The 12,298-nt window shown below is 37.7% G+C and overlaps 3 protein-coding genes across 5 annotated transcripts; 2 read left to right on the top strand and 1 right to left on the bottom strand.

The window, feature by feature from the left end:
- The first annotated feature begins 340 nt into the window (after nucleotides 1–340).
- LOC115631115 (cytochrome c-2) lies at nucleotides 341–2,679 on the top strand. The gene is made up of 2 exons (XM_030527775.1): nucleotides 341–417; nucleotides 2,086–2,679. The coding sequence occupies exon 2, from the start codon at nucleotides 2,132–2,134 to the stop codon at nucleotides 2,456–2,458; it is 327 nt and encodes a 108-aa protein (XP_030383635.1). The 5' UTR covers nucleotides 341–417; nucleotides 2,086–2,131; the 3' UTR covers nucleotides 2,459–2,679.
- Nucleotides 2,680–3,893: 1,214 nt separating this feature from the next.
- Nucleotides 3,894–9,091, bottom strand: LOC115631369 (V-type proton ATPase subunit H). 3 transcript variants are annotated; one of them, XM_030528087.1, is made up of 7 exons: nucleotides 8,890–9,087; nucleotides 8,325–8,803; nucleotides 6,706–6,906; nucleotides 5,281–5,415; nucleotides 4,654–5,216; nucleotides 4,479–4,592; nucleotides 3,894–4,302 (listed from the first exon to the last, which is right to left on the bottom strand). In XM_030528087.1, the coding sequence occupies exons 1-7, from the start codon at nucleotides 8,924–8,926 to the stop codon at nucleotides 4,224–4,226; spliced, it is 1,608 nt and encodes a 535-aa protein (XP_030383947.1). In that variant the 5' UTR covers nucleotides 8,927–9,087; the 3' UTR covers nucleotides 3,894–4,223. The 3 variants fall into 3 exon arrangements, with proteins under 3 accessions (XP_030383947.1, XP_030383950.1, XP_030383949.1); XM_030528089.1 differs by having other exon boundaries at nucleotides 4,286–4,426; nucleotides 4,490–4,592; nucleotides 8,890–9,091; XM_030528090.1 differs by lacking the exon at nucleotides 6,706–6,906 and having other exon boundaries at nucleotides 8,890–9,085.
- A 531-nt stretch (nucleotides 9,092–9,622) lies between these two features.
- LOC115631111 (protein sine oculis-like) lies at nucleotides 9,623–11,561 on the top strand. Its single transcript, XM_030527771.1, has one exon. It carries the CDS (start codon nucleotides 10,413–10,415, stop codon nucleotides 11,250–11,252), a length of 840 nt encoding a protein of 279 aa, XP_030383631.1. The 5' UTR covers nucleotides 9,623–10,412; the 3' UTR covers nucleotides 11,253–11,561.
- Nucleotides 11,562–12,298: the final 737 nt, after the last annotated feature.

The raw sequence follows: 12,298 nt of genomic DNA, 5'->3' as shown, positions 1-12,298 counted from the left end.
CTATGCTCAGATCACTGCTGTTACTTCTCTTCACTTTAGATGGATGGGTACATTGTTTGTCATATAAGTTTGTAACTTAATGAGTACGTTTAACCGCGCAGTATATATTACTATGATTTGTAATAGAGCTGCTAATAATACAAATATAGTGGGAACCAGTTGTCAAGAGGGTAGGTAAAAAATATGTGTTATAAAATCAGTAGAGCGTACATAGCACTGTCGCAGCCGAATGTATTATTTTCACACTATACCTGATGAGAGAGCGTTACACACATACGCACACACCGACACAGAGTCTCTCCTACGCCGCTGACTGCGCTGCCAAACCACCACCGTTTTAACATTCACGATTTCAGCTGCTTGGCTTTCATTCGTCTGTTAACCACAGTTCGCAACGACACAAAGTTAGTGTTCAATGTAAGTAGCGGGAGTTTTAACAAATATTAAAAATAACAAGTGCCGTAAAGATAAATAGAATTGTGAAAAATAATTAGCAGAGCTTGCCACAAGTGTGATATTTCGTATAGTGATTATTATTGCAAAAATTATTACATAATTTGTAGCATGGCGTAATCCTTAAAATTTGCATGCAAATTTTTGGGGTTGGTTGGCTGTTACATAAACATTTAATTTTTGCATGTGTGTGTATGTACTCCAAAAGTATTCATATTTATTGGTTCTTAATGATTCTAAAGTACAAATGACATTTGTAACTTTATCGAACAGCAAACGCTTAGCTAATATTTAAGTAATTAAAAATAGCTTCGATGTGTGTATGTGTATGAGCGCTTTTTTGTGTTTGGCAAGGTGGAAGTCACACATTGGCATTGAAAAAGAGAGCATGAGCGTGGGATGATTACATGAGCTACACAGTCATCTACATATGTAGATGTATGTGTATATCAGTTCTCTCTTTAGTTTTGTTTGCTTTAGTGGAATTTTTCCTCACGTTTTTTATGCTAAAATGATTAAGACGACCACGTGGTTGTTTAACAAGTTGCAGTTTCTTGGCCAAGTGCATAGTTTTTGCCAGGAAAACAGGCGTAGAAGCATAAATAGCAGTTATGTAACAAATGCGCTACTATTGCTTTGCTGCTTGCAGGGAAGCTTTGGTGTTCTTGGAAGCGAGAACGTGGCCAATTTCTGCTCAACTCTCTCCTTAATCACACATTTGTACGCACATAGATATGTATGTATATACATGCATATACATATGTATGTGTATATAGAATGACCTGCTTTCATTGCACTTTAAAAAAAAATGCGTTGAACTTTGTTTTCATAAGCCTAGACACGCGTAGAACAAATGTAAAATTCTCATCAAGGCCGCGCGTTTATTTCTCGATAGCGTAGTTGTTGCTTTATTCCCAATTGGCTCTCTCAATAATTACGCGTCTGTCTGCTTGTGTTAATGAGTGTGTGTGTGTGTGTGTGTGTGTGTGTGTATTTGTAGGTGACTTACTCATGCAACGGAAATTCACTATTCACATGCAACTTGTTTCAAGTGCATCATTGCTGCATGCACGACAATTAGCCAAAGCATAAGCCGTTTAGAAAAAAGTGTGTGGCCGCGACACAGACCCTGAAGCTATTTGTGGGCCATTTTGTTGTATAAGAGAGCAGTTTGATCTTCGATTTTATACTTGGAAGTCGCGGAATTTGTTTTATTGGGAGTTTTGTGAGTTTTGCCTGTTGCTGAGCGCCAAACGGCTGACGCAATTAGAATTCCGCTGGAGCAACATATTCATGTATGAGTGAGTGAGTTTTGTTCGAATAAACATGTGACCCGACAAAGCAAATGTATGTATGGCTGTATGAGTGAGCTATGTGATGACGTTGTTGTCGGCGCTCACGCGTGCGAAGCTTTGCGTTGAATGAACTTCAGCTCATATAACGGTGTGTAGACAAGTCGCAACGGATTATACAACTATGGGCTAGTCTTATCAGCATTACTAATAGACGGTAGATAACCTTAGTAATTGTTGTTTTAGCAGACAGAGCTTCCGTATCTACTGAACTGGCCATTGTTTGCATAATGCAATAATTTTCGTTCTCTTTTCGTTCTCTTTTGTTTCCTCTCCACAGTCGAGTCCGTTTTAACACAGCTAGACAACTTTAAAAACCTATAAAAATGGGCGTACCAGCTGGTGATGTTGAAAAGGGCAAGAAGCTGTTTGTGCAGCGTTGTGCGCAATGCCACACTGTCGAGGCCGGTGGCAAGCACAAGGTCGGTCCCAACCTGCACGGTCTGATCGGTCGCAAGACTGGCCAGGCACCCGGTTTTGCCTACACAGACGCCAACAAGGCTAAGGGCATCACCTGGAATGAGGACACACTGTTCGAATACCTGGAGAACCCCAAGAAATACATCCCTGGCACCAAGATGATCTTCGCCGGTCTGAAGAAGCCCAATGAGCGTGGTGATCTGATTGCCTACCTGAAATCAGCCACCAAGTAAAGAGGTAGCATCACATCTGTAATAAAAACGAGACCACACCACCTCAAGCAACAGCAGCAACAACAACTGTATTAGGGCATGAACGGAGGCGTGGCATGCTGCCAAAAGAACGTGCTACCAGATATCATTAAGTGTAAAGCCCTGGCTGAACTTTGTGTTCAAGTCACACAAATAACTACAAACAAAAACAGCAACAACAACAAAAACATACAGACCTTCAAGTTACAATTATGTTTAATTTAAAGTTTAAATAGGAGAATTTTATTATTTAATTTAAATAAAATGGACAAACTATTTAATTTCAAGCTGACGAAATTGTGACGTTAAACATAAATAAAAACATGTAAAAATAAATAACAAAAAAATTTTAAAAACTAAAGGAGGGTTTTATTTAGTTTTCCTGCTAGAGAAAATTAAAGTATACATTTAAAAAGTTGGAATTGTTTGAAACGAGCTTATCTGGAGAGTAAAACTGTTATCTCATCATCATTGATGATAAACAATCTACGCAATCGATTTTTACGCCAGACTAGAGCGTGTGTTCTGTGTCTGTGTGCAACCGGATGATATGATATAATAAATCGAAATGGATGAGCAACGTTGTTAGCTTTTCGATTGTAAATCTGGGCATTGTAAGCTGACTCCAATCCATGGTGTCAAAATGTTGGCTTCAACTGGTGCCAGTTAATGACCATGCATCAAGCAAAGATTCCAGAAATTGAATTGAAATGATAGAGTTTCCAGCAAAGGAGAAAAGATTTTCAGCTGTGAAATTATTATCTTCAAAAGGCAAGCACATTACGAAATCTAAATGCCGTTTATTAGCAAGCTACATTATAATTCATTTGTCGTATTAATTAGATTATGCATCTTAAAAAACTTGCACTTTCTAAACTTGCAAACAATTTTCCAAGTATGAAGAGTTCTTATTGACGTAATATTGATATTTTGAAGAACCGAAGAAAAAGTTTTCGAGTCACGTGCCAAAGCTTGCTTCTTTTTTTGATAAGCACAACAGACTTTTCGTAAAAGTTATTTTTATTTCCCAATGAAGTCTAATAGAATCAATAAACAATATTATTTTCAACTTCTTTCTGTAAATTAGAAATTAATTCATTTCCTAAATGAATTCTTATTAATTACAAAGTTGGTTATACATTTTGACTATCATATTTTTATTTATATATTTTACAATCGAAATTTATTATACACTTTAACAGCTTTAAACATCTTCAAAAATTGCATTATCTTTATAGGTAAATTATATATGTATGTGTATTTATTTGTAAAGAAAAGAAATACTCAAAAGGTTTTCATTTATCGCTTGTGCCGATGCAATTAAGCATGTCTCTACGAATATATATATGATAGGACAAACTGTACAGCAGCGCAACAGAAAAACAAATACAATACAATAACAACAAAAACAATAGGATACATTAAAAAGTATTTTCATTTTTAAGCAATTTTTTCATTTTTGGAATGCCAGAAAAACAAACAAAAACGTGAATCGCTGTCTAAAATTTCCTCTTCCAGCTTCAAATGTGTGTGTATGTGAGTCGAGAGCGTTTGGCTAACAAGGACTTAGTTTAGAAAGAAAACATGTTTGTGTTAATGGGGAGTACGAGGACCCGAAATGGGCTGAGAGCCCTCGCAACTCTTATTGTAAGTTAAGTTTTAGTTTGGGCAGCAAGGCCTGGCTAACACGCTTGTACATGGATTGTTGTTGTAATAGCAGAAGTAGTGTTGTTGTTGGTATTGGTGCTTAAGCCTTGCCAGCGATGGGTGCAGCGCCTTGCTTTTGATTCTCATTATCCTTCTCCAGTTGCTTGCCCAGATACTCCCTGATAAACAAATCAAACAAATCAAATTTAGTACCGAAAATTTAGTATGAAATGCGAAATATTATGAATAAATGAGTGCTTGAATGCATCATGCATGGTACTTAACACTGCTCTCATAATGAACCTGCGTATGAGGTGGGGTGATGAGTAAAATCTTGAACCCAAAACATACTAACCAATTGTGTACCATCAGTTTTTGAACAGCGAGCAATGCTTCGTAACGGACATTGGGATCCTCATGGCCCAGATGCTGCATGACAATTTGTTTGCCACCCAATTGCTCCAGCACGCTGATAGGAAATTGGGATTTGTTAATTGAAATAATATTTCAAAAACCATTGAAATGCTTACTGTTTGCCTCTTGGATAGTGACGCACATACTCTCCAATATCGAAGCATGCCACAGACAATATGATCGCATCCTTTGAGGTTTCCAGCAAATGCACCAAGATACGCAACAGTTCGTAGTTCTTCTCATTCAAACGCTGGGCATTCTCACGCCAGAACTTGGCCGACTTATGCACCGGGGACCATTCTAGGCGACCACTGCGTACTTCCGTCGCATACTCGTCGAAAGAGCTCAGATCCTGCACAGAGTTCTGCAACTTCTCGCTCAGGTATTCAACATCAGCGGTAATGTCCTCATCATCGAAACGACGCTGCTCCAAAATGGACAACTGTTTCAACACCTTCGACTGCACCATGGCAATGCAATGATCCTTGGCCACCGATGCATCCTCGGGCTTCTCAATCAGATTGCGAAAAACAGCCAATATTATGCGTGTGACCTTCTCCTTGGCACAATCGCTCAAAATGTCAGCCAGAATGGGTATTACGCTGAACTTGTTCATTTTAGCCGCCAGTAGGGGATTGAAGGTAAGCACCCAGAGGCAGAAGATCAGCTGATATTGCACCTATGAATAAGAAATCGAATTTAAATTGTACCAAACAATTTACACATTTCAATTTCAAACTCACCTGGAAGTTAACGCGAGTGGACAGAATACGGATCAGGGTACTAATGCCATCTACGCTGACAAAGGCAAATCGATACTCATCCACTCTCAGCATCATTTGCAGGCAACGCGCCACAGATTGAATGTATTCGTTGCTCTATATGGAGGGCAAAAGGTCAAGCATTAGTCACAGTTTGTTCAGCTTCAGACGACATTGCAATTTTTTAGTAGGGGGTTAGTAAAGTTTTGCACTACGATTTTTCTTTTTTATTTCTCTCATCAATTACACAATTTTTATACGGGGCCAATCTAAGGAATTTTGCGCGCTACACAACAATATAGAAGATATGAAAATAAAAAAAGGAAAATAATAAAATGTGACAGCTTCAATGACTACTACAAACTACAACACTGCGAGCCAACGAGTAGGAAAAACAAAAATTAAACAACAGAAAATATATATGAGTTTTAAAATTGTAGAGTTTCTTGACACACACGTTTTCCGCCCAATTTCCTTAACCTTTTTGCCAGTGTACACATTTTTATTATGTTTGTGGGGCGACAAGCGGGCTGGATATTCATCTTCTCACTCAACACCGACACCGTTATAAGCATTGTACCGTTACACCACATTTAAATACGGCGTTTTTGTTCCTCCTTCAACCATTAGTTGTGTTAGTAATAATATTTTTGTTGTAGCTTAATGTTTATTTTTGAAACTACAGCATTATAACACACGCAGCCCATAAGTGTGCAACACTTTCTGGCTTGCTCGCATTTGCAGAGCTGCAATTGCAGCTCGCACATACACACAAAAACCCACACACACGCAGTTGCTGCTGCTGCTATGTCTAGGCGAGAGCGCAAGCTTCGTGTGCATATGTTTGCCTATTAGAGTTGACCGGCTTCCACTTCAATTCAATTGTGAACTAGCTCATTTCGAAATACAGAAATAAACCATTTAAAAGATTTCGCACTCAAAATTTAAAAATTCAATTTTTTCCATTTAATTTATGTTGAAGGTGACTTTTGTTTCAAATAATATGCAGTATAGTTTAGTTAAAATCTTTACTGATGCTAGATTTTTAAGAAAAAGTTACAGAATAAATTGTTATTTGTTATTGTTCATCAAACTTTAATGTGTATCGCGAAAAAATGTTTAAAATAAATATTTGGAAGTAGTTTTAATTTTGTAGAAAACATTTCCGTTGAAATGATCTAGATCAGTTTTTCGCGAACTACTACTGTATGAATGAACTGGCCAATCTGACCCAAATTTAAATTCTAAAAGTGGCTGAGGCAACTGATTCAAACTGAGCTCCGACAACTCTAATGTGTGTGTGTGTTTGTATGTGTGTGCGTGTGGCTCGTGATGCGTGTATGTGTGTGTGTTATGTGTGAGCTTGTGAGTGTTTGGCATGTTATTTGTTTTTGCTTGTTGGAATACCGGTATAACACTTTTGCCATCCTGCTGCTCCGAATTCATTTCACGATAGCTCTCATTGGCCAGCTCTTGAAGCTGCGCCTGCACCGCCGAAGGACTGTACTGATTGCCACCATGATGATCTTTGCCATGTCCATGCGAATGCACAATGATTGTTTGTGCCCGCTTGGCCAGCTTGGCCATATCTTGCAGATAGGCAGCGCTCTAAGGGAGGGAACCGTGCGATTCAAAACGGACATCGTTGCGTGTTGGGGGTTTTCGTTTGTGGATTATATTGCAGGTGATGGTTTGGTTTGGGTTTTAATATTTCGTTTAAATTATAATTAAATTGCATTAAATTAAAATAGGAATATTAGCTTATTTGTTGTTGTTTGTATATAAAAAAAACACATTCAATAACGCATGAACGGTTTTATTTGTGGTTTGGTGTTTGGTGGTGTGGGTGGTGGGTGCTTTTGGTGGTTTGGTGGAACAGCACACAGGACAGCACATAATGGTTTTTGGTGTGTGCTTAATTTTGTATACTTTTGGTTGCCATCAAAGTTTATTCATGTGCATGTGCATTTAACTTATGTACGAGAGAAATATGTGTGTTTAGGTTTGTTGATAACGATAACATTTGAGTTTCCATTTCAAAATCTTCGATTTCTGCAAACATTCTAAAATTCTTTCAAGACACATTTTTTGCTCCAGTTTTTCTTGTTTTTCGCAAAATTTAAGAATAAAAACAAAAAGCAAACAAAACTAGCGTAGCATGCAAGGCAATTGAAATGTTAGAGGCAAGATTCAAATCAAAACAACGCGGAAGGCATTACAATCGATATTTCTGAGTTAATCAAATTCATGCATAAGAAGCCAATTCACAAGGAGGATTACATATATACAGGAAGGCGGAAGGGATATTCAACTGTCGGCTGGCCGAAGAATACATGTTGATGATCAAATATGATATATGATGATTTATTGATCATTTAGATTGTGATATGGCTTAACAAATAATTGTTTAGAAATTTAACATCTACAGCCTGGGAAATGGACTACTTTACTATATTTTATCACATTAAAATACTTATATTTTTCCAAATGGGGCCAGATCCCACATCGTGAAACAGATATAACTTAACAGATATCTTCATAAAATAAAAAAATTTAAATACCTCTTTCAAACCTCAATCTTATTACTATTTAGTCGAAGGACTTTTATTCTGTCAAAGAGACATACTTGAGCAAACTGTGTGGAAATTCATTAACCGCATATTCTTTTAAAACTGCTTTAAAACTATTTTTCTTGGGAAGTGAGGACCACCTGGAAAAATGTTGTTGTATGATTACAAATTTTTACACATTTTCCTACCCTCTAAATTCGAAATATATATCGGACAAATACTATAATTTGAGGTCAGAACACTAAGTTATAGAGAGATTTTATAATCAAATTTAACAAACCTGTCCAGTGGGTCGTACTTTTTTTGAGGGAATCTAGTGACCAGCTAAAAATACTAAGCTTTTCTTTTATATGCAGCTGCAAATCATGCAAATTATCACTTAATTTTCCACTAAATAATTACAAGTTTGTGGGATCATCTAACAGGAGCTCATGCATATTTACAAAAGTTACTCACGTTGTTGGCCAGTTGATCCTTCAGGAACTGCAAGTAGAAGTTCAGATCAGACTTGGGCATAGATTCATGGCCCCAGCATGCAAATTTGGCCAAAATACGCGACGCCATGTTCACAATGAAGCCATCCTGACGATTCAGCAGATTCAAGAATGGACCCCAAATGCACTGCTTCAACTTGGCCGATGTTTCGTGGAAGAGATCGACGCGGGAGCGATCCTCCTGCAGCAGATCATCCAACAGCACCAATATATACTGTATGGTCGAGTCCTTGGATAGATGCGAAACCAAATTCAACAAAGTCTTCACAGCCTGCGTGCTATTCTGTGTCAAATAAGAAGCGCGTGATTTGTCCAAAGCGCTAATGGCCTGATAATCCTCTTGGCTAATCATCTGCGATTGCATATAGGAAGCCCAGTTAATGGTACGCATCCGAATGTCCGCCGCCTGCTGCTGCAGCACCGAGGTGGCAGCAATCATATCTGAAAGTTAACAAATTGTAGCATTCGTGTTGGGTGGGTGCTGACCTGACTTCGATTTTTCGCAATTGTCAGGTGGGAGTTCTCACCGATGTTCTCCTCGGGCAAATATAGCGCGGTAGTCATTTTGCTTGCTGTTTAGTTGGATGGGTATGCAAAAACAGTTGATGCGCGCGTTTGCACACAAATTCAGGCGCAGGAATTAGTCAAATTTTCAAAAATTAAGTGTGAAAATTTTTTCACTACTGCGACACAGCACCGATATTCAGCTGACAGGTCTTGTGACTTATTCGCCGTACTCGCCGCGGAGTCAGCTGCTGCTTCTGCAACTGTCAGCATGAACTCGCCGCAGCAGGTAGTGTTGAACAATTCAAATGGGAACTGCATCTGAAAGTATCCATGCACATATATCGGTCATTTTATTCCTTTGCTTATTGTGCATGCATACATTATTTTAAGCATGAAAATGTTATTTATTGTTGTTTCTCGTTTCATATTTGTATGTATTTTTTATCGATGTCAAACCCCTTTCCACTAAAAAATCTATATATGTACGTAAAAGGATTATTTTTGGTTCAAGAAAATTAAGAAATTAAGTTTTCTGTTTTATTTAGCTCAATATTCCATTAAAAAAGTGCAGGGAAAGTAAAATATAAATCAATAGAAAATGAAGGCATGCCCGTTTGAAAATATTTTGTATCTGACTATAAACGAATGAATATACATATGTATTCGATAACAACAATTGGTTCCCTGCAGCGAAAACACATATATCAAAATCACTACTCCGCTGCTTTGTTTCGCTGGCATTTCGTTTCGGGTGCGACATGGGCTTTAACCAGCAATATCAGCTAAAAACAATAACAGCTGAACAAACAGAAAAACGGAGAAAATCGAAAATTTAAATAAAAAACAAAAACTAATAAAAAAAATAAGAACCCAGACTCTCATTTGGTGTGTTGCACGCGTGCGTAACAAAGTGGCTCGCGCATTTAGTACGCAGCGGCTTCCCACTTGAACAAAAAATCAAAATACACATGTAATAAAAATAATAATCGAAAAGAACAGAAGTTTCCATTAGCAATAGCTATATAATCATAATCGCTAAAAAAAGAAAAAACAGCCGCAGAAGAGCCAAACACATACATATTTTGTGTACCAGTGTTGAAGTTGTACGTGTCTAAAAATAGTACCATAGACTTGAATAGATACATATATGTATGTATCTGTATGTATGTATGTATGCAGTACATATAGTCTTTTACTTATGTAAATAGCTGCGGAATATAAACATTTGGATTCTTCGTGGACTTTGTGTGATCGTCTTTTCCTTATTTTGAATTTAATTTACTTATATACATACATACACATACACCAATCAACACAAAGTTATTTTCGAAACACTTGCAAACAAACCCTGTCCTACTCATCACAAAAGCAGCAACGAAAACAAAAGAACAAACAGAACTCCAATTATGTGTTTTGATGAGGATTCACCCTTAGAATACCACTCAAAACGATAAACTAACATTTGATGGCCGAGCCTACTGGCTTACAATTTACAGATTAGTTACCTGGCGACAACAATAGCGAAGGCACGACCAAAGAGAAAATGTTAAAACAACCCGCTACAGATTTTTATGATTTAGCGACGGCGAATGTTTCCTCCGTTCTGCCCGGGCGATGCACTCCAAACTACAGTCCTTCCAGTTTAAGCGCTATGGCCATGCACAACAATAATACAAACAACAGCGAGCTAGATATGTTAACGCACAGTGGAGGCGGCACCGATCTGCTCATGAACAATAGTGCCAACGAAGGCGCCAGGGGCGGGAATGGGCGTGAAAACTTGCCCAGTTTCGGTTTTACACAGGAGCAAGTAGCATGTGTGTGTGAGGTGCTTCAACAGGCTGGCAATATTGACAGACTAGATCGCTTCCTTTGGTCCCTGCCGCCATGTGATAATTTGCAATTGGACGAATCTGTGCTTAAAGCAAAGGCTGCCGTCGCATTCCATCGCGGGCAGTATAAGGAGCTCTATCGACTGCTCGAACATCATCACTTTTCACCGAAAAACCATGCCAAGCTTCAGGCTTTGTGGTTGAAAGCTCATTATGTGGAAGCCGAAAATCTACGTGGGAGACCTTTGGGTGCAGTTGGAAAATATCGAGTTCGTCGTAAATTTCCTTTGCCACGCACCATTTGGGACGGTGAGGAGACCAGCTACTGCTTTAAGGAGAAATCTCGATCTGTGCTTAGAGACTGGTATGCACACAATCCATATCCATCGCCCCGTGAAAAACGCGATCTAGCCGAGGCCACAGGACTTACTACCACACAGGTCTCAAACTGGTTTAAAAATCGCCGACAAAGAGATCGTGCTGCGGAGCATAAAGATGGTTTCACGGATAAACAACATCTCGACTCATCCAGCGATTCTGAGCTAGAATAGCATGCAGTAAAACCAACAACAACAACAACAACAGCACCACCAGCAATAATAACAATGGCTGCAATAACAACTTATGTATGTATGTATCCTGTGAATGGCATTAGCGACATACAAAAGATCAGTAGGACACGCCCAAGCACCAATCTAAACACTGACACTTTTGAAATTGTAGTTAATGGGCTTATCATTTTGTGCCACATAAAATATAAAATAGAGATTTATTTTATACAGTTAACAATTCTTAATGTAAACGACAAAGTTTATTTGTATTTTTATTAACAATAAAACCGAAAATATGAGAAAAATGTATTTACATGTGCCTAAAATTGGTTTTATAGTCTGTTGCACTTTTTAGGATTCAGGCGACTCATTTCGTGCTGTAATAGATTTTTTCATGCAGTGCCTCACAGATACTTTTTACAAGTTCTGCTGGTGGCGAAATAAACATTGCTTTTGTTATTGCGATGGCCGTTTGATTCTATTTAATATATTTTAAACAGTCGTTCTGCAAACTAATCTTGATCTGTAATATTGATATTGATAAATTACAAATCATTTGCTGGATTATCATTTATGAAAAGTTGTTGAATCACTGTAAAATATGTTAATGTTAAAAATCGTCTAGTCCATTGCGTATATGCCAACGAAATTCAGTTAATAGAAATGCCACACATTTTTAAATAAATGTATAAATAGTATCTCATTTACAATGGCTCATCAGCTTATTTTATGCAGTACATATTCTTCAGAGGTCTCAAAATTAGCGTGTAAATATTATAATCGGAATGTAATGAGTGTGTTGAACTTTATGACAGTGGAAACATTTATTAACATTGGTTTTCCTACTCTAACTCTTTAAACATTTGTTAATTTTGTATTCTAGCTTATTTCCTTTTAAAGTCGTGTAAACTTTCCTAAAATGTGGATATTATTGTTGAAATATGGATACAATGCGAACTACGCAAAATATGCGCATTATATAGTAAATCTGTATGTATGTATGTACATACATATGGGTATTTATAAAAATGAATTTGGGTCGCATA

Source organism: Scaptodrosophila lebanonensis, unplaced genomic scaffold (assembly GCF_003285725.1).
Source record: "Scaptodrosophila lebanonensis strain 11010-0011.00,11010-0021.00 unplaced genomic scaffold, SlebRS2 tig00001412-arrow-pilon, whole genome shotgun sequence".
Classification (NCBI taxonomy): domain Eukaryota; kingdom Metazoa; phylum Arthropoda; class Insecta; order Diptera; family Drosophilidae; genus Scaptodrosophila; species Scaptodrosophila lebanonensis.
The sequence above is the reverse complement of the archived record's forward strand: the minus strand, read 5'-3'. Positions and strand labels throughout refer to the sequence as shown.